This window comes from Muscardinus avellanarius, assembly GCF_963383645.1.
Source record: "Muscardinus avellanarius genome assembly, chromosome: 10".
In the NCBI taxonomy this organism is placed as follows: domain Eukaryota; kingdom Metazoa; phylum Chordata; class Mammalia; order Rodentia; family Gliridae; genus Muscardinus; species Muscardinus avellanarius.
Window position 1 is genome coordinate 52797415 of NC_137796.1, and position 22172 is coordinate 52819586.

Sequence of the window (22172 nt, forward strand, 5' to 3'; positions counted from 1 at the left end):
TTAGAGCACAGAATACACAACAGGCTCAGTGTGAGCGTGGTCCTTGTCCTCCACTCACTGGGACCTTGTCAAACAACCTGAGGGACCCTGGCCTAGAGATAAATGTATAAAAGTAACGTAAAAACTTTAGTTGTGTTAAACCAAGATTAAAAATAAGGACCTGCCACGTGAACTCAGTAGAAAAACCCCAGTGATTAATTGCAAGTCATTTTCAAATGGCTCATTAGCCACAATTTTTTTTTTTTTTTTTTTTTTGTGGTGCTGGGAATGGAATCCAGGAGCATTCCCCAACCGGGATACACACCCAGCTCAATTTTTTATTCTCACTCTTTTTTATTTTTTTGTGGTGCTGGAGATGGAACCCAGGAGCCTTCTACCTCAGAGCTATACTTCCAGACCTATTTTATATTTTATTTGGAAACAGGGCCTAAAAAAAAAAAAAAAAAAAAAGTAAAAATAGGTCTGGGAGTATAGCCCAGAGGTAGAAGGGCTTCCAGGAACCCCAGTACCACAAAAAAATGGAGGAAACAGAGATCTGAATTCACGTTGTCACCTATAAACCCGCATGCACAAGTCCATTATCTACAGCATCCACCCTCCTCCCAAGTAGCCTCTTCTCTAGGCTGGCCATAGCTTTATTGGGGATTAGGTCCAAGAGCATTCTACTTCCAAACTACACCTGTACCGCATGCACGCGTGCATGTGTTACTGACAATTGAACCCCGAGAGCGTTCTACTTCTTAGATATACCTCTAGCTCTAATTTTTTTTTTTGGGGGGGGCCCATACTAGAGATGAAACCCAAGGGCATTCTACCTCTGAGCTATGTCCCCAGCCCTATTTTTAGTCTTTATTTTGAAACAGGGTCTCCGAGTTGCAAAGGGCCTAAGTAACTGAGGCTGGCCACAAACTGCGATTCTCCTGTCTCAGCCTCCCGAATGCTGGTATTACAAGTGCGCGCCACATGCCTGGCTTCTATTTTTATTTTGAAACAGGGTCTTGCCAGGTTGATGTCTTATTACTTGCTGAGGCTGCCCTCAAACCTGCAATTCTCCAGTCCCAGCCTTCCAAGTACTGGGATTTATAGGCATGTGCCAGTACGCCCAGTTTGTTTTTAATTTTGAAACAGGATCTCGCAAAATTATTGAGGCTGGCCTCGAGTCTGAGATCCTTCTGTCTCAGCCTCACCATGTACTGGGATTGGGGGCAGGTGCCACCAGAACTGGCTAAGTCAGAACTTTTTCTGGCAGGTAGGCAATCAGAGGCTTGGGGTGACAGAAGAATCTGTCAAGGGCACAGACCAGGCATCAACCATCTCTAAAAACCTAACACCTATTAACATGTAGCACAAAAGCATCAAACAGCTCTATTGCCATGCACCTTCTCAGAGGGACACTTGTGTGTTTGTGACACTGGAGATTGAACCCAGGGGCCTTCTACCAAGCTACACCCCCAGCTCTATTTTATTTTGAAACAGGGTCTTGATAGGCTAATGAGTCTCACTACTTGCTGAGCCTGTCCTGAACCTGCAATTTTCCTGTCTCAACCTTTCAAGTGTTGGATTACAAGTGTGCACCACCACGCCTAGCTTTCAAAGGCTTTATTTATTGGGGGGAAGGGGGGGGAATTGAACCCAGGGGCCTTCTACCTCTGAGTTACATCCCCAGCCCTATTTTTTATTTTTTTAGGTGGTACTGGGGGAAGAACCCAGGTGCTTTTCTACCAGGCTATACTCCCAGACCTATTTTAAACTTTATTTGGGAACAGGGTCTCACTAAGTTGCTGAGAGCCTCACTAAGTAGCTGAAGCTGGCTTTGAACCTGTTGCATCCTCCTGTCTCAGCCTCCCAAGCACTGAGATTATGCTGGGCTTATTCCTTATTTTGAAACAGGGTCTAAGTTACAGAGGGTCCAATTATCTGAGACTGGCCAGGAACCTGCAATCCTCCTGTCTCAGCTTCCAGCCTGCGCCACCATGCCCAGCTCAGAGGGGGTTTCTTTCATCACCCATAGCTACTGCCAGTCCCAGTCTCCACCAGTTTCCTTTAGAACAGTACGTGAAATCTTTATTTTATTCACCTATACATGCCCTATCCCTAGAACAGTGTTTGCTAATAGGTGCTCAGCACATCTATGCTAAAACAATTGGGTGCTTACTGAAGTACCAGGTAGGATTATGTGTGTAGATCCTGGCAGGATAGTGAGTACAAACCTTACCACAGTATTAACAGAGGGATTCCTCTTTACAATGGAAAAGTAGGAAGCTCAGAGTAAGGCCATCAGTTGCCAGTTGGTTAACAGCTAGGGTTCCCAGGACTGAAACCAGGGTTGGCTGACCACAGAACCCACAAATATCGAAGCCAAGTGCCCAGTCTGGTGGACAAGCTATTTCCATTCCCCAGTCTGCAATAACACGGCATCATTGTTGCACTGAGGATCAAACCCAGGGGTACTTGAGCTACACCCGCAGGCTGTATTTTGAAACAGGGTTTCCCTAAGCTGCTGAGGTCCATCTCAAATCTCACTTCCCCCATCTCAGCCTCGCAGGTACTGGGATTATACGCGTGTCCACCACACTTGGCTCTCCTTCCTTTTAGATCAACAGGGAGAAAGTGTGTACTGGGTGCTACATTCCATCTTTTTGGGGGCAACACTAGGGACTGGACATAGGCCCTTGCTGTACTAGACAAGTGTTCTATCAATAAGCTTCATCCTCAGCTGGGCATGGTGGCGCACGCTTGGAATCGCAGCATTCAGCTAAGACCAGAAGATCGTGGTTCTCAGACAGCCTCAGCCACTTACTGAGGCCTTCTGCAACTTAATGAGACCCTGTTTCAAAGTAAAGAATAAAAAACAGGGCTGGGGGAGTAGCATGGAGACCAAATGCCCCTGGTTCCATCCCTAGACCCGCAAAAAACAAAACAATAAGCTTCATCCTCAACCCTTTCTCAATTTTGAGACAGGGTCTCAAATTGCTCAGACTAGCCTCAAACCTGGAGCCTTCCTGCCTCAGCCTCCCAAAGTAGCTAGGATTATAGGCACGCGCCACTACACCCAGGGGCATTATACCTCTGAGCTAAACCCCCAGTACCACCCTTTTCTTGGTGGTACTGGGGATTGAACTCGGGCATTCTACCTATGTTTTGAAATAGGGTCTCACTAGATTGCTGAGTCTCACTGAATTGCTGAGGCTGTCCTCCAACTTGCAATCCTCCTGTCTCTGCTTTCCAAGTACTAGGATTACAGGTCTGTGCCACTGTGCCCAACTATTTTTTATTTTAAAACAGGGTCTTGCTGAGTTGCTAAGGCTGCCCACAAACCTATGACCCTTCTGTGTCAGCCTTCCAAGTACTGAGATTATAGGCAAATGCCACCACACTCGGCAGATTTTAAAACAAGGTCTTACCCAGCTGCTCAGGATACCTCAAACGTGTAACCTTCCTTCGTTCCTGACTGTCTTCTTTAGTGGAGAGAATGGAACAAGGCTAGGTATAGGGCCTCGGCGGAAAATAGTTCCTTTGTAATCCCGGCACAGTACACAACCACTTAACTGTGTATGGCAGCCCCAGTTTCTATGTCCTACCCTGAATGCTGACTTGAGACAAAATAGCAATACATTTAAACTTAAGTTTGGATAATATCACTACACTCTTGTGCATTTCCCCAAGTTTGCAAATACCAAAACAAGGTCATAAAAGCCCAGGATGTGCTGATGTGGAGGGAAAAGAACCACAAAAGGTTAGAAAATAAAACAGACAAATGGCTGCGAAAAACCAAACCTCAAAAAAAAAAAAAAACTTTAATTCCAGCCTTACAACAGCGCCAGGTGCAATGTCTGGGGACAGACTCTGGGTACAATGCTGTGTGGCGACCACGCACTCACACACAGCTCTGAGAAGGCCCCCAAAGGGGGACTTACCTTCAAGGGGCTGAGCCAAGGGGGGGAGGGGCAGCCCCAGAACTGGGGCGGGGCAGACCTAGGGAAAAGGTGCTACTTCTTGGCAAAGGAGATCTTCATGGCGTTGTTCTGAGTGATCTTAAAGCCCTGCAGGGCGTCCCGCGCTGCCCCTGCCTGCACCTCATTGTCAAACTCCACAAAGGCGATGTCGTGACGCACAGGGACCAGGCGGACTTCTTTGAAGCCAGGGAACCTGAGGGAAGAAAAGAGATCTCAGGAACCCAGCTCTGCATGTCCCCCTAACATTCTGGCACCTAACGGGCAGAGGCCAGGGATGGTGCCAACCACCCCACAATGCACAGGACGGGACCCATAACAAGGATTATCCTACTCCAAATATATACTGCTGAGAACTCTTAATGCTTAAACACACTGTTTCATAGAAAATCTTAACACACGTGCAACCACAGCATAGACGGAGAAACAGAACACTAAGAGCCCCATCCTTGTCATCACGGCCACATCCAGAAACAACCCTTTTTTCTTCTTCTGTGGTACTAGGGACTTAACCTCTAAACCCAGCCTGGCTTTAAATTTGTTTGTTTGTTCTTAAACAAGGTCTTTCTAGGTTGTTGAAGAGTCTTGCTAAATTCCTAAGTCTGGCCTCAAATCTGCGATCCTCCCCTATCAGCCTCCCAAGTACTGGGATTACAGGCATGAGCAACCACGCCTGGTTCAGAATCAATCTCTGTTCTCGCTTTTTATTACATGCTGTTTAATTTCTTCATTCTTATTCCTTACAGCCAGCATCTTTTCCCATCAATATTTTCCAAATATGTACTGTCTTATAGACATGGTATCCAAGTGGCATTGTTTCCCTATTTTGTTCAGTTTCTCAAAATTTCCTCTCAGTAGTATAAACAACCATCATGGCCAGGTGTGGTGGCTCATTCTTATAATCCAAGCACTTGGGAGGCCAAGACAGGAGGATGGCAGGTTCAAGCAGCCTCAACAAGTAATGAGCTGCTCACCAACCTAGTGAGATCCTGTTGCAAAATAAAAATGAAAAAAGTGTAGGTGTGGCTCAGAGGCAGAATGCCCCTGGGTTTAATCCCCAGTAACACACACAAAAGAACTATTTTGTTCTTCCTGTTTCTCTAAACTGACACATCGTACCCTATGCCATGTAAACACCAGCATTTAACCCATCCCTTCTCCAGGGCTGCTTCCTACTCCCCACAGGAGACAACGCAATGGATGTAACTTCACAACCCCTTGGGCATTCTATCAAGTATTTCTACAGGACATACAATCGGAAGTAGAGCCACCTGACAAACCTGCCCACACCTCCCAGCCAACAGTCCCGACACACCATGGCCCTGATGTGGCCCATCGGCAGAGCTCAAGGTTCATACATCCACCTCCGACACGGGCCCCTTCAAACGGGGACCAGTGTGAGAGAACTGGCCAGTCTGCAACACTCAATGTTTGGCAACTCAAGGAAGGTTTGTTACACCTTGCATTGCATTATTCTGTTTTAGAGACTGGGAAAATGAGGCCCAGAGCTTGGGCTGATGTAGGCTGGCATGCTTTGGCCGTGGTGACTCCTCCTGCCTCATCACTAGCCTCGGCGGCCCGCTGCTCTTCCTCTTCCTCCTCCTCCTCTTCTTACACCTTGGTTGCCGTCTCTGCTGCCAAGCCTGAGCTGGCTCAGGCCGCAGCCAACAGACCTCCCAGGCTTGCCCGCTGGCTACACCTCCGGCTGTCACCCTCTCAGCTCCAGCCACAGACCCCACTTACTGGTTGAAGAGCATTGACAACATGAGCTCGTTGGTCTCCTCCGGCAGGTTGGTGAGGAACAAGATGTGATTCGGAGGATTCTCAGAAAGCTGCGAGAGGAAGGAGAGCCCATGAGGAGGGGAGTCCTGAGTCCAATGGGGCATCTCCGGTGCAGCTCCCTGCTCCCTGTCCCTCCGCGCTCAGATGCCTGTCCCACGAGATGGCAGACATTTTTGCTCTGAGCCCTGCTCATCTCTAGAGCACAGTGTAGGGCGCGGTGCGCAAGCAGATGCTCAGCAGAAGTTCAGGGGTGAATCCAGCCGCTAGCCACTGCAGCCCGACTGCGTCACGCTCACCACCGAGGTGGCTGCTTCAATATTACCTCCTCGGAGCCTGCCCTTTCCACCCAGTCAAAAGCAGCCCCTGTGCCAGCCCCCTTCTAGTCTCATACTCCAGTTCTGGGAGACCTTGGAGGAAGGGTGCACTCACAGGCTGGGCAGGTGGCATCTGGCCTGGCATGAGCTGCTGCGGCGGCATGGCCCCTGGCGGAATCTGGCCCGGTGCGAGGCCTGGCGGTGGGATCATGCCAGGCGGCGGCATGTAGGGAGGCTGGCCTGGCATGTGGTGCATGATGCGAGGTGCCTGGGTCATCGGTGGCATGCCCTGCAAAGACGGAGAGGGCAGGACTGACACACTGGTAGGGGGAGTGGTAATGGCATCCACAGGAGGCAAGAAGCAAAGACTGTTAAGAGGAAACTTGGAGAGAGGCAGAAAAGGCAAAGAAAGAGTGCCAGACAGAGCAAAATAGAACCGTGTCCAAGGGGAACAATAGAGTAGAAAGTATTAACCAAGCCGGGCGTGGTGGCGCAAGCTTGTAATCCCCGCGCTTGGGAGGCTGAGACAGGAGGATCGCACAGGTTCGAAGCCAGCCTCAGCTACTTAGTGAGGCTCTCAGCAACTTAGTGAGACCCTGTTTCCAAATAAAATATAAAAAAAATAGGTCTGGAGTATAGCTCGGAGGTAGAAAGCCTCTGGGTTCCACCCCCAGTACCACAAAAAAAAAAAAAAAAAAAAGTGTTAACCAACAAGCAAACATTTAAGGTTTGGAAATTACAATGTGTCCCAGTTTTTTATAAACATCTGAATAGAGCAGGGCATGGTGGCACATGCTTGTGGATCAGGCAGGTTCGAATCCAGCCATGCTGGCTTAAGAGACCCTGTTTCCAAATAAAAAGTATAAAATAGGTCTGGGAGTGTAGCCTGGAGGTAGAAGCGTTTCCAGGAACAACAGTACCACAACAACAACAAAAAAAATCTGAATAAAAAAAAAAAAGACTGAGAAAAAAATCAGAAAACTAACAACTGTTAACTCAAAGGTACAGAAACATATGTTAAAGAAAAAACAAGCCGGGTGTGGTGGCACACGCTTGTAGTCCTCGCGCTTGGGAGGCAGAGACAGGAGGATCGCGTCGGTTCAAAGCCAGCCGCGCATGCTGGCATAGGAGACCCTGTTTCCAAATAAAAATATAAAAATAGGTCTGGGAGTGTAGCCCGGAGATAGAAGGGCTTCCAGGAACCCCAGTACTACCAAAAAAATAAAAAGAAAAAACAAAAAACAAAAAACAGGAGGTAGAGATGGGAAAGCTGGTCCCCATCTAGAGTTGTCATCCAGGGAGAGGGGGAAGGCAGCCTGATGACACACAGTACATCCAAGACCAAAAACTGCAATCTGGCCGGGCGTGGTGGTATGCACTTGTAATCCCAGCATTTGGGAGGCTGAGACCGGAGGATCACGGTTCGCGGACAGCCTCAGCTACTTAGTGAGGCTCTCTGCAACTCAGTGAGACCCGGTTTCAAAATAAAGAATAAAAAATAGGGCAGGGGGTGTAGCTCAGAGGTCGAATGCCCCAGGTTCCATCCCCAAAAAATAATTCAAATCTGAAGAGTCAAACGTGGAGAGAAGGCTGGGCACAGGAGAGTGGTAACAGTAGGTAAACCCAACAGCCAACAGAAACCCAGACACCACTGCCAACTCCAGACAAAACAGACCCAGCCTGAGTGCCATGTGACTCAGGAGAGCCAGAGGCAAGGAGACTTGGAGACCTAAGACTGGGTCCATTTCACCCATCTTTTCCTTTGCACTTAGCCCTTCTGGTATCCTATTTAAAAACCAGGATGTTGGCTAAGAGCAGTGGTGCATGCCTATAATCCTAGTACTTGGGAGGCTGAGACACGAGGCTTGTAGATTCAAGGCCAGCCTGGGCAACTTGGCAAGACCCTATCGCAAAGCAAAAAAATAGGCCAGGCATGGTGGTGCACGCTTGTAATCCCCGCACTTGGGAGGTAGAGACAGGAGGATCGCACAGGTTCGAAGCCAGCCTTGCCGGCTTAAGAGACCCTGTTTCCAAATAAAAAAATATAAAATAGGTCTGGGAGTATAACCCAGAGGTAGAAGGGTTTCCAGGAACCCAGTACCACCAAAATAAAATAAATAAATAAATAAATAAATAAATAAGTCGGGCATGGTAGCACATACCTGTAATCCCAGTACTTCAGAGGATGAGACAGGATGATTCTAAGTTTGAAGACAGCCTCAGCAAGTAGTGAGACTCTCATTAACCTAACATGACCATGTTTCCAAATAAAAATAAAGCTGGGTGTGGTGTAATCTCAGTACCTGAGAAGCTGAAATAGGAGGATCACAAGTTTGAGGACAGTTTCAGCAAGCAGTGAAATTCTAATCAATCTAGTGAGACCTTGTTTCCAAAAAAAAAAGTAAATAATAAGGCTGGGAATGCCGGGCGTGGTGTTGCACACTTGTAATCCCCACGCTTGGGAGGCGGAGACAGGAGGATCGCGCAGGTTCGAAGCCAAGCTGCACTGGCTTAAGAGACCCTGTTTCCAAATAAAAAAGTATAAAAATAGGTCTGGGAGTGTAGCCCAGAGGTAGAAGGGTTTCCAGGAACCCCAGTACCACCAAAAGAAAATTTTAAAAAAGGCTTGGAGTTTAGCTTGGAAGTAGAACATCTCTGGGTTCAATTCCCAGTACCACATGAATAAATGAATAAATAAAGGCTAGGAGCGTTGCTGAGGTAGAGTGCCCCCAAAGAGAACTTCCCCACCCTTCCCCTGCACCAGGCCAGGTGGCTGCTTACCGGGACAGGCCCCTGAACAGCTCCCACGACTGGAGCAGCTGCCCCACCCTGCGCAGCCTTCTTGGAAGAGGGCGTTTCCTGGCTCTTCGGCTTCCTCTTCTCTCGTTTGCGGTCCCTCTCCACAAAAGTGCCCTTCATCTTGGCGATGATATCTGAGTCCGTCTTGGCGTACTGGATGCGCTACCATACAGAACACAGAGCAGAAGGGTTAAGGGGCATGGAATTCAGATCCAAACTGCAAACATTCAAACACAAGAGCACCGCACTCATAAAAGAGACAACTCTGAGCATCGGGCCAAAGGGAGAAGCCTGAGGAGGCAACGCTAGGACAAGAGTGCCACACAGGTGTTCCAGGTACATGAGGAAGAGTTCCATAGTCCAGGCTAAATCTCACCCACCCTGCCCTCCCCGGAGAACCCACTGCGTACCATGCTTCATTCTAGACTACAGGAGCGCAGCAAGGAGCAGAACAGACAAGAGCCCGCCTCAGAGGCACAAGCGCAGTGGAAGACGGGATGGTAGAGACTCACACCCGAACCAAGAAGGGGGTAGAAAATGCTGAGAAGCTGGTTTTCAAGACAGAGTGGCCAAAAATGCCTCAGAAGTGACACTTCCACAAGACAAAGGGAGGCAGGCAGAGCGCCATGAGGACAGCCAGGAACAGGTCTATGTGTCAGGTCCAAGAAGAGCAAGGAAGCTAAGGGGATGGAAGGGAGGAAGGAGGCGAAGCCATAAGGACAACAGGAGACCCCAATAAGAACTCTTAGTTAGCTCAAAGGCATGGAGTGCTCAGTACAAGAGTGAGCAGCTCTCACTCATGTCTCAAAAGAGGGGAGGAGCCGGGCGTGGTGGCGCATGCTCGTAATCCCAGTACTTATGAGGCCAAGACAGGAGGATTGCAGGTTCAAGGACAGCCTTAGCAAGTAGTGGGGCTCAAAACCTAATGAGACCATTTCAAATCAAAAAAAGAGAAAAAAGGCTGGGATATAGTTCAAAGTTAGAATGCCCCTGGGCATTCCAAAAAATAAGAGGGAAGGGGTGGCTAGGACCAGGCCAGCCACAGGGAGGACTGAGAAGCAGGCAGCCAGTAGACACACTTTTTTTTTTTTCTTGGTGGTACTGGGGATGGAACGCAGGGGCCTTCTACCTCTGGGCTACATTTCCAGACCTATTTTATATTTTGTTTTGGAAACAAGGTCTCACTAAGTTGCTGAGAGCCTCACTAAGTAGCTGAGGCTGGCTTCGAACCTGTGGGATCCTCCTGTCTCAACCTCCCAAGTGCTGGGGTTACAAGCGTGCGCCACCACGCCCGGCTTCAGTAGACCCATTTTGGTTACTTAGTGAGGCTTTCGGCAACTTAGCAAGACCCTGTTTCCAAACAAAATTAAAAAAAAAAAAGGTCTAGGAGTACAGCCTGGAGGTAAAAAGCCTCTGGGTTCCACCCCTAGAACCACCAAAAAGAAAAGAAAGTACAGCTGACAGAACTTTCTGACAAAACTCATACCTGGATGCTTGATGCGTTGAAACAATGACTTGAGGGAAAAGTGTGAAAAGCAGGTAACACAAAAAGATTTAGTTTTTATCTTTGGTTTTTCTTTTTTGTGGTACTGGGGATTGAACCCAAGGGCATTCTACCTCCAAGGTATACCCCAGCACTATTTTAGTTTTTATTTTAAAAAAGGGTCTCACTAAGCCAGGCATGGTGGCGCACGCTTATAATCCCAGCATTTGGGAGGCTGAGACTGGAGGATCGCAGTTCACGGACAGCCTCAGCTGCTTAGTGAAGCCACACACACACACACACACACACACACACACACACACACACAACTTAGTGAGACTCTGATTCCAAATAAAGAATAAAAGTACTTGGATTACAAGCATGCCATGCCTGGCTAGGATTCAGATTTTAAACCTCAAACTCCTGGATATTGAAGAAAAGCAACTGGAAAATGTCACAAGACCAGCCTCCTATACCAAGAGGTGACAACAGGCAGGTCAATGCTCCATCCTCCCCAGATGAGGTGACAGGCAGCCCAGCTACTCCTGGGGCCTCCCGTCTCTCACCACTTAGGGGTGGCCTGCCTGAGACTTACTACAACTTTCCACGGGAGTTGGCTGAGGGAGACACATTTCCATTGGGCAAAACTCAAAAACTGATTGGGCAGCAAGGGTTAGGGAAAAGGCCCAAATATAGAACCAGACTCCTGCCAGCAAAACACAAGGAACTCTAGTTCAGGACAAAGACTATAAGCTACCCCTCACTTTCCACAGACTACAGTCCCCTCAGTAGTTCCCCTGGCCTCTTGAACATCTGCAACCCATCTTATCTTCCAGCCCATGGTCCTGCCTGGTCCAGACCCAACCCTCTCCCAACCAGGGGCCTGACCCAGTCTCACCGTGATGCCTGCACACCAACACATGACCAGAGACAGCTCCTTGAGCCCTTCCGTGGCCCCCCACCACTATCCGGATTAAGTCTACTTTCAAGACAAACTCCAGCTCCTTGGCCTAACATCTGACATGCTCTTGAGCCCATGCCTTCCCCACCATGTCCCACCCTGTGCTCCAGCCAAATAAACTCGATTCACTCACTTCTTCAATTTACAAACGTGCTTATTTTATTTCTGGGCTCCCATCCATCATCTGTCTAAATCCTCTTTTCCCCTCTCCTCCCTCAGGCAACTCTTCTTCCAATCTTAACTCACCCAAAAAGTCCTGCCTGAACACTAAACTAGAGTCCCCTGGCTCTGTGAACTTCCCTCATTCCAGCCCCGAGGCCTCTGTCTGTCCCTCTCCCATACAAGTGTGGATCTGGAAGGGTAGGGCTGGGGTATCCCTTGGTCACTCGTGTCCCCACAGCCCCAATACAAGGAACAGGTAATGTTAATATTCAGCAAGAAAAAGTACAGGAGGTCCGGGTTACCCAGTTTCCTGCAGTGCACACAAATATGCCACTCAGACCCGACCTCTGCACCCACAGTGCTCACCATGGGCTTGTCATAGAATGGGAAGCCCTGCATGGAGCGCAGGGCATTCGTAGCACTGCTGACTTCCTTGAAAATGACAAAGGCCTGGCCTCTCATCTTCAGGCTTCGTGACACCAGGATATCCAGGATCTGGCCAAACTGGGAGAAGATGGCATACAGGGACTTCTTCAGCTCTACAATCAAAGAATAAAAGATCCACTGTGACCAGAGGACTCGGCACCACATTAGGGGGCTTTGTGCTTCAGAGGAAGTATAATCAGATGCAAGACCAACAAGGTACTGAATACATGACAGGTCAATAAACTCTCAAGACTCCAGAATAAGGCAGCCATTAAAGAACCATTGAAGTCATCAAGTATGGAGAAATCTTCTGTAAAACTGAACAATCATAGTACCTTTCCCAGAGCTGTGGTACAGGAACATGAATGCACGCATACAAAAGGGCTTAGAATGGTCCCTGGTATGTAGTAAGTGTTCAGTAAACACAAAGTATTTCCTTTCATTGCCACAAGAACCTTGACAAAGACCCATATAATTTTAATACTGGCAAACTTCCCCAGTCTCATCTCTGCCCACATTCCACCTCACTTTGTCTCCAGCCATGCTGGCCCCCCAGCCCTTCTCAAGACCAACATGACAATTCTGCCTGGCTCTTTCTACCTGCAACAACCTTCTTTTGTGAGAATTAAATAACATTAAAAATTATAAAAGTATATAAGTCAGCCCCTGGTACCAAGTGTTAACCATCACTACTGCTGTACATTTCCCTTGTAGGCTGATGACTGGGAACACCAAAGAGACTAAGACAGTCTGTTCCTGAACTTACAGAGCTCACAGGCCAGCATCATGACAGCAGAGTGATCCTGGCTTGATGAGGGACACCCAGGGCTTATGAGAAGTCAGTGGCAACCACCTGGAGGAGTGTGGATCCAGGAAGGCTTCCTGGAGGGAACCTTTAAGCTAGAACTTTGAAATACTATCAAGTGACCCTGTTAAAGGGCAGAGTGTAAAGTGAACTAGGGGTGTGTTGAAGATACAGGAGGTGGCATAAAGTTTTTTTTTTTTTTTCCTACTTAGAACTGAACTCAGGGGCATTCTACATCTAAGCGACACTCCCAGTTTTTCTGTGTGCGGTACTGTGGACAGAACTCAGGGGCGTTGTATACCTCTGACCCACTATCCCCATAACTTTTTTTTTTTTTTTTGAAGCTAAGTTTCTGAGGCTGGCCTCGAACTTGCGATCTTGTCCCAACCTCCCAAGTACTGGGATTACAGGCGTGTGCCACTATGCCTTCATGGTCAAAGGATTTAAACTCTTCAAGTTTGCCTGAATTAAGGAAAGCGGACGCTCGGGGTGGAGGAGCGGTAGAACTCACCATCCTTCTTGATCTTCTCGTTCAGATTGTTGATATAAATAGTGTGGTTGGGGCGGGTCTCGGGAACTGCCATGGAGAGAGGCGCCGAGGCAGGGCTTGGAGGAAAACGGTGACTGTGGCTCTGGGTCTCCCCAAATCCTTCTCCCGACGCTGGCTCGAGCGGCTCTGCTCAGGGACCTTTCTCCTAGGAGGAAGTCGGGTAAGACGGGAGTTGAAGGAGACCGCACAAAGCGTGCGGACGACTCCACTCCCACTGCCCGCGTGCTGAGGGCAGTCTCGAGAGGTTTACTACGACTCCCAGGATGCCCTACGCGGCCCAATAGGCGGGGCGTCCCCAGCTACGACTCCCATTGGCCCACGCACCCAAAAGGACGGCCTGGGGGAAAAACACCCGGATGTGAAAGCCAGTTAAGAACGCTGGTAAGAATTTGGGACACCCTAGCCTCACATAGAAAGACTTCCCCCGATGAGGGCAGGCTGAACTAAACCAAGCGCTTCGGCGGCCTTCCTGGCGCTGGCGGCCGCCGATAACTTACCGGCCGGACGTAACTTACCGATAGGACCGCAGGCTCCCAAAGTGGCGCCAGGCGCGTTCTGCGGGCCAGACCACAAAGGTTCCTCTCCTAGGCCCGCCTTTGCTTTCCTACAAGCCAATCCCCATCCGGAAATTGTATAGCTTGACCAATCAGAATAATGCTCGTCCCTAGGCTCCGAGCTTGCCAATCAAAACGACACTTGGGTTCCCGCCTCAGCAGAAAAAATCCCGCCCCCTCACTGCCCTCTGACGGGCCGGGGCTATAGACCAATCAGCGAAGGTCCTGAGCTTCTGGCCAATCGGGACGCGGCTGAGCCCTAGCCTCTTCCGGAGGCTGTCCTATAGAAGCCCTACCTCTTCCCCCGCCGCGCCTGTGTACTATCACGTGATAGCCAAAGGGGCCGGCACGAGTTGCGCATACTGCCACGTGACAGGCGAGAGGCGGTGTTCCGGCTCCTCCATTTTGCAAGAGAAGGCGTCTCCTAGTTGAACTTTTCTCCTGTGCGAGCGTGTCACGATTTCTTCCGGCATTCTGCAACACAGACTTTTCCTGTTGCTGATACCAGGATCTCCACAACTAGGCTATTTTCCCTGCCTGGTGTCCATTTTGACCTCTTGTCCTCTGGCCCAAAGGTCAGCCCCAAAGTTCGAATTGGGCCTGGGATGTGAGGGGGAACCGAGTCTAAATTCCTTCGATCTCAGCCGGGCTGGGTAGCGCACTCCTGTAATCCCAGTACTTGGGAGGCTGAGACAACAGGATCGCAAGTTTGAGGCCAGCCAAAGCAACTTCGAAGAGACCCTTTTTCAAAAATAGAATTGGGGTAGAATACCTCTGAGTTTAACCCTCATTACCAAAAAAAAAAAAACAAAAATAAGTTCCTCGGATCTCTATCCCTGGGCCTCTAAGTCTTGCCTCTCCTCCCTCTTTGTCTCTGTGTGTGTATGGGGGTGGGCCTGGGGACTTACCGCCCCTCTCTAGTTTTTATTTTTATTTTGAAACAAGGTCTTGTTAGGTTGATGAGAGCCTTACCACTTGCTGAGGCTGGCCTCAAACCCGCAATCCTCCTGTCGCAGCCTGCCGAGTAGTGGGATTACAGGCTGGGCCACGAGGCTGGGCTGTTTTTTTGTTTGTTTTTGTACAGGAGGATGAACCGGGCCATTATGTCTCCTGGCTACACTACCAGTCCTTTTTTTATTTTTTTTTTTATTTTGTGGTACCGGGGACTGAACCCGGGAGCATTCTACTTCCAAGTTATACCCCTAATTCTGTGTGTGTCTGTGTTTGCTGAGATTGAACCCAGGGTATTCTACCTCTGAGCTACTATTTTATTTTATACCCCCAGCCCCATTTTATTTTATTTTTATTTTGAAACAGGGTCTGCCTAGGTTGAGAGTCTCACTATTTGCTGGGGCCGTCCTGGAACCTGTGATCCTCGTGTCTCAGCCTCTTAAGTACTTGAATTACAAACATGTGCCACCATGCACATGTTTGTAATTCAATAAAAAATTTATTTTTTATTTTTTGAAAATAAAGCATTTATTTTTTATTTTTTGAAACAGGGTCTTTGAGAGTCTTGCTACAATGCTTCAATCCTCCCATCTCAGCCTCCCAAGTATTGGTATTACAAGCGTGCACCACCACTCTTGGCTAAATCTTGTTCGTTAGGCACCTCACTCTGAGCCTTCTTATCCCCAAATACCCAGGAATTTCCACTCACAAAAAAATGACATAATAGGTACATAATTTCCCTTCCTAAACTTCCCGATTCAGCCCAATTTGCCTCAGTCCCATACCAAAAACTGATTTCAGGGGTTTTTTTGTTGTTTTTTGTTTGTTTGTTTTTGGTGGTACTGGGGTTCCGGGAAACCCTTCTCCAGGCTACACTCCCAGACCTATTTTATATATATATTTTTGGAAACAGGGTCTCTTAAGCAAGTGCGGCTAGCTTCGAACCTGCACGATCCTCCTGTCTCTGCCTCCCAAGCAAGGGGATTACAAGCGTGCGCCACCACGCCCAGCTCAGATTTCAAGTTTATGAAACCTGAGATTAATAGATCCTAGTCCCTGCTCCCACTGTTTCAAATTTTAAACCTGATTCTTTCACACCTGTTATTCAGTCCTCCTAAGACCAACCCTTTTGGAGGATCCTAACCTCTCCTAGCCTCAATCTCTTGGCCCATCCTACACACCCCAAAATGACTTCTCCATGTTCTCCTCCCCTAGACCCCCCAGTTTCTTCTCCAAGAACCTCTGCACTCCAAACCTCCATACTTCCACCTCCCCTACCACCAAGTCCCCCGAACTTAGCTTTCCTACCCCACCCCTGTGGTCTCCAGACCCATATTCCCCCTCCTCCCCCCCTGCCACCCCTGCGGGCTGCCATGAGGACTGCTCCCCCTCACGTCTATGGCCTGGAGAAGAGCCAGCTCCTGAAAGAGGCCTTGGAGAAGGCAGGTCCAGACCCCAAGGGCAGAGAAGACGTGAAGAGGCTCCTGAGGCTGCACAAAAACCGGTAGGGACGCCTCCCCACTTCACACACCCACCCAGGGTGTCACCAAACCCAAACCCTTCGTCCCCAGGCCAGTCTTCAGTCCCCTACTCTCCACTGCAGTAGCCCAGGGTGGTCGGGGCGGTGATGGCAGAGCACAGAGAGAGTCTGGGCCAGACTGGGCTGTCATTTGGGGAGAAGGGAGCCCGAGCACTACTGCTCCAGTGATGTAAAGAGTGAGTATGTGATGGGAGCCTAAGGCCTGGGCAGTGGCCCAGAGTAAAATGGGGACTTGTGTTCTTTTTAAGGAACCACAAATATCTCCTTAAGCAGACAGGGGAAATAGCAGAGATGGGTCTGGGAAGTGGGCAAGCACAAGCTCACATGGCAGGCAGGGTGAAGGGAGCCTGCGTCCTGTGCACACCCAGGACCCTGGGGGCCAGGGAAAGGCTCTGCTTGGAGGGAGGCCCTGAGCCAGCTTCCCCAGAGAGGAACCTTCACAGGAGGGATGGTGCTTGGGGACTCAATTAGATAAGAGAAAAAAAGGACTTCCTTAGACTCATGAAGAAATGCCTAAGCTCTCCAGCCATATTTTTTTTATCTATTTATTTTTTATTTATTTTTTTTTTTTTTGTGGGTCTGAGGATGGAACTTAGGGGCATTCTACCTCCGAGGTACACCCCCTGCCCTATTTTTGATTCTTAATTTTGTTTTTTTGTTGTTTTTTTGTTTTGTTTGTTTTTTGTTTTTTTTTTTTTTGGTGGTACTGGGGTTCCTGGAAGCCCTTCTATCTCCGGGCTACACTCCCAGACCTATTTTTACATTTTTATTTGGAAACAGGGTCTCCTAAGCCAACGCGCGCTGGCTGGCTTCGAACCTGCGCAATCCTCCTGTCTCTGCCTCCCAAGCGCGGGGATTACAAGCGTGCGCCACCACGCCTGGCTTGATTCTTAATTTTGAAACTGGGTCTCACTGAGTTGCAGAGGGCCTCACTAAGTAGCTGAGGCTGTCTGCGAACCGCTATCCTCCTGTCCAAGCCTCCCAAATGCTGGGATTACAAGCGTGCACCACCACACCCGGCTCTTTAACAGATTTGAAAGGCCAGGGAAGTCACAGAATTTGGGGGTAAGACATCCCTTTGAGAAGTCTCCTAAATAAATCTGAGTTGTACTTACCAAATTTGCACATCTGCTTTTTGCCCTTCAATCCTTGAGAGAAAGAGCAGGGAGCAGGCAGGAGGAAGATGAGACACACGGAGCCTTAGGAAGGGAGCTGCCTCCTCGGGGAAGAGGGAGCCAGTGGCTGAGGCCAGAGCCCCTCCCTGTCTTGGACACCCGCGCCTAGTCGCATCTTGAGATTCATAGCTGTTCTCTTGTGACCTGCTGGTGGCTCTGCTTCAGGTTCCGAAGTGACTTGCAGTGGATCCTCTTCTGTGCTGACCTGCCCTCCCTCATCCAAGAAGGCCCTCAGTATGTGCCCCCACCACCACCATGGGCGTGTGAGGACGGGCCTGGGAGAGTGGGAAGAGTCTCCATCCCAGCAGCCTGAGGGCGGATGGATAGCGGGAACTTTCCACCCTGGGTCCTGGGTGCATGCCTAGTAAACACAGGTGGGACCAGTGAGCAAGGAGTGGGTGTCCCTGGGTGAATAAATGCCCTTGGCCGTCTAACTCCTCCTTGGCCCCCGGTCCCAGGAAGCCCAGGTGACCTCCATCCCCAGGCTCAGGCCTGGGTCATCATCTCCCATGGAGGGAAATCAGATCTCCTCACCTGGTCTGTGAAAGGGATGGGGAACTCCCCCAGGGTGGTAAACCTTGCCCCCACTCTGGCTTCCTGGGTAGAGGGACCCATAAAGACATGAAGGTGGAGTTAAGGGCCTGGGTTTGTCTCCCAGGTGCGGGTTGGTGGCCTTGTGGATGGCAAGCTCTCTCCTGTCGCCTCCTCGCAGCATCCCCCTGGAGAGACTCGTACAGGTGGCCACGGAGAGAGGCTACACAGCCCAGGGAGAGATGTTCTCTGGTGAGTGGGATGGGGAAAGGCCTGAGCTTGGTGCTGCATTGTCTCTTCTTCCCTAAGAGGGAGCCTAGAGGCCAGTGGGGTGCTGCAGGCACGTGAGGGTCTCGTTCATTGTCCAGGGCTATGCCCTTGCCTGTAGGCCAGAACAGTCACCAGGTAGAATCTGGTGCCAGACTGCCTGGGTGCCAAGCCCAGCTCTGCCACCTCACCACTGTGGGCGGCCATGGACGAGTGGCCGGCCCTCTCCGTGCCTCACATGGAGGTGGTGGGCATGGTGCGGATTGGAAACATGAATGTGTTAGCAGGTGTCAGACACACCACGACCCCCCAACCCCCATGTGCTCTCTCCTGCAGTGGCCGACATGGGCAAGCTGGCCCAGGAGACCCTGGGCTGCCAAGCTGAGCTGCTCTGCGGTGGCCTGGGTGGTCCCAACAGAGCCCTTGTCCTACAGCACCTTGTCACAGGACACCCCCTTCTCATCCCGTATCCCAGGGCCTGGGAGGGAGAAGGGCAAGGGCCGGGTTTCAGGGCCACCCCCACAGTTCTGGCCTTAACACCAACACCAGCTATGATGAGGACTTCAACCACGAGCCGTGTCAAAGGAAGGGCCACAAGGCCCACTGGGCAGTGAGCGCAGGTGGGTGCCCCCTCTTTTGCCCCGTGCCCCTCTGAGTTTTCCCAGCCTCTATCAGCCCTCTCCACATTGTCATCCCTGCACTAGGGCCTCCACCGCCATTCAAGGCACGGATCAGAGATGGGCTACCCATCCCTGCAGGGTACTCAGCACAAGTTCTCGCAGGCAGCAGGTGCCTCGGGCATCTGCCTGTTGGGCTTTCCACAGACAAGCTCAGAGCACAAGCCCTGCCCAGCCACTCCCAGGCCTGTGACTCTGGGCAGGTGTTTTCACCTGTTTGGACCTCTGTTTACCATATGGAAATTGAGGGTGACAGTAGACCCATCCCATCAGGCAGCTTCATAGGAAGACTTCGTGAAACTTTGAACAGTGCCTAGTGTGTCACCAGCATTGTCATCCTCATTCCACCTCCTGAAAGAGGGCCAGCTCCTGCGCACGTCAGAAGGCCAAGATCGGCCAAGATCCAAGGTGCATTCGGCCTCTTCCTGGCTATGTGGCCCCGAGGGCTCCTCCCCGAGCGAGTCTTTCATGACAGCTAGAGATGACAGATGGCGTTTGCCTTGTCTGTCACCACCTCCCTGCCTCCCCTATGCTGTGGGAGGCAGAACTTAAAATGCCTACAGCTTTGGAGCCAGATGCCCTGGTCCCAGTCCCGACCCAGCAGTGTGCCTGCTGACCTCCACTGACAGAATTCTGTTATGTGGGAATCAAGGCAGCGCCACCCTGGAAGGTTGAAGTGGATGGAATCCAGTCACCTGCCACTCACTTCTCCTCTCCCCAGGGGTTCTGCTAGGTGTGCGGGGTGTGCCGAGCCTTGGCTACACTGAGGACCCCGAGCTGCCAGGCCTGTTCCACCCTGAGCCCGGCACATCATGCCAGCTGCCATCCCTGCCAGAGGAAGGCTCCCCGGGTGCTGTCTTCCTTCTCGCCAAGCAGGGCAAGAGTTGGCACTACCAGCTGTGGGACTATGACCAGGTCCGGGAAAGCAATCTGCAGCTGACAGACTTCTCACCCTCTAGGGCCAACGACGGACGGGTGTATGTGGTGCCCGCGGGTGGAGTACAGGCCGGCCTCTGTGGCCAGGCCCTGCTCCTCAGACCAGGGGAGTCGAGCCACTAGTGCTCAAGTCACTAGTGCTGGAGCTCCTGACTACAGCTTGACTGTCACCCCTGCTTCTCAGGGCTGTGCTCCAGCCTGCAGCTAAAGATCACTCAATTCCTCCATCATGGTTCAAGTAGCACTTTCTCAGGGAGAAATCCCTGCACTCAGGCTAGTCACACTGCCCACCATGTATCTTCTGGGGGTTTCAGATCCCATCTAGGTGCAGTTATGGCTTCTCCAGCCCTGTGAGGGACATCTTAGAGTCCTTCTGTCCTAGTCCAGTTTTCCTACTCGTTTCTGTTTTATTAAATAACCATCTTTTTTGTGTGTGTGTGATATTGGGTTTCCTGGAAACCCTTTTACCTCCAGGCTACACTCCCAGACCTATTTTTATATTTTTATTTGGAAACAGGGTCTCTTAAGTCAGCGAGGCTGGCTTCGAACCTGTGCGATCCTCCTGTCTCCATCTCCAGGATTACAAGCGTGCGCCATCACGCCTGGCTCTGTCTATTCTTTAAAGAAAAAATGTTAATTTGGCCCAGCTCTGGTGGCTGCAAAGTGCAAGAGCACAGCATGGCAGCAGGCGAGTGCCTTCATGGGGAGACAGAACAAGCGAACCAGCTCAGGTCTCATCTGCTTATAAAGCCATAGCTGCCGTCATGGAGCCTCACCCTCAGGGCCTCATCTAATTACCTCTTATAAAGACTCCGCCTTCAGATACCATCAACCTGTGAATTTGGGGATAAGGTTTCCAACACATGGACTTTGGGGAGATATTTTCAAACTATAGCCACTCCCATCTGACAAGTGGTAAGACTGAAGCCGGGCGAGATGGTGCACACCTGCAATCCAGTACTTGGGAGGCTGAGATGGGAGATCGCAGGTTCACAGTCAGCCTCAACTACTTAATGAGTCCCTCCACAACTTAGTAAGACGCTATTTCAAAATAAAGAATGAAAAATAGGGCTGGGGGTGTAGCTCAGATGTAGAATGCCCCTGGGTTCAATTCCCAGCACCACACACACAAAAAAAAAGAGAGAGAGGAAATGGTAAGGCTGAGGCTAAGAGTGGTCACTGGCCTAAGCCCACAGAGCTGGCAGAGTTAAGACTAAACTGTCCAGCCACCAGCCAGGCTGCTTCCAGTTTCCCTGAACTCGCGATGGTGCTGACCACAAACTGGTCCTTCCATCTACTTGTACAAACGTAAATAAATACATATATGTATGTATGTGTATGGTGTTGGGATTCTTCGGGTAATGAATATCTTACCTCTGCTCTGAACCGTGAGGAACACATCTGTCTTGGTCACTGTAGTGTCCCTAGCATCCAGCAAAGGGTCTCATTTAGGGAAACCACAGCGTCGCATTTCTAACCAGTAAATGGGATAAAGAAGAGGCATCTTCCCATCCCAGCTGCTACTTGGGTTGGCACCATCCCTCTAGAGCACTGTTCTGGGAGTTCCTGAGGGCAGGTGAAAGCTGTCTTGGTCACCACTATTCCCTCTATTTTGTCCAGCACAGAGCCAGGCACAAGAACTGCAACCTTGTAGACATCGAGTCACTGAACTGGCCAGCCCTGAGCCTGAGTCAGTCCCAAGGTGGTCATTACCCCACCCAGCACTAATGCCTAGAGTGCAGATCTGAGCCCACACACCCCAGATTCAAAGAAGAAAACCACAACATTGACTATGAGTGTCCTGTTTATTGGGGTGTTGTCACGGGCAGGAGGCATAGGAGAGCATTTGCCTCCTGCTTCCCCAGTGCTACCCCACCTAACTACCTCACATATAAATAAGTATAAAGATGGACAGTAGAAAAGGAGGACATCCCTCAGTTCTGGAAGACAGCATTAGGGCTTCAGCTTAGGGAAGAGGTAGTTGCCTGTCCTCCCCAAGTCCTCTTGTGGGCAGGGAAGCCAAAGTTCAGGTGCTAGCCACAGGCAGTCACCACACCCCAGAGTTCCGGAGTCTTGGGTTTGGACCAGGTTGCAACCCCTGGTCATGTCCAACAGCTGCATCCACCTGTGCTTCCGAGCCACCCTAGCACTCTGCTGCAGGTAGCCCCCCCCCCCCCCCCCGAGCAAGGCAGCTCTGATTCCCAAGGAGGAAATTCATTCCCCCTGCCTAGGAAACTCCTTTCTACCACTGCAATCCACTAGGAGGAAGAAGACAGAAAAACCTGGGGTCAAAGGCCGGAGGAGGA

The 22172-nt window shown here is 50.3% G+C and overlaps 2 protein-coding genes across 2 annotated transcripts; one reads left to right on the forward strand and one right to left on the reverse strand.

Moving 5' to 3' along the window:
- Positions 1–3989: 3989 nt before the first annotated feature.
- SNRPA (small nuclear ribonucleoprotein polypeptide A) lies at positions 3990–13269 on the reverse strand (the record flags this gene model as incomplete). The annotated part of the gene is made up of 6 exons (XM_080702350.1): positions 3990–4149; positions 5697–5785; positions 6165–6338; positions 8831–9010; positions 11821–11993; positions 13197–13269. 6 exons carry the CDS (start codon positions 13267–13269, stop codon positions 3990–3992), a joined length of 849 nt encoding a protein of 282 aa, XP_080558476.1.
- Positions 13270–15927: 2658 nt separating this feature from the next.
- On the forward strand, positions 15928–19989 carry ACTMAP (actin maturation protease; the record flags this gene model as incomplete). Its single annotated transcript, XM_080703193.1, has 6 exons — positions 15928–16244; positions 17621–17689; positions 18114–18238; positions 18590–18719; positions 18803–18873; positions 19652–19989. 6 exons carry the CDS (start codon positions 15928–15930, stop codon positions 19987–19989), a joined length of 1050 nt encoding a protein of 349 aa, XP_080559319.1.
- Positions 19990–22172: the final 2183 nt, after the last annotated feature.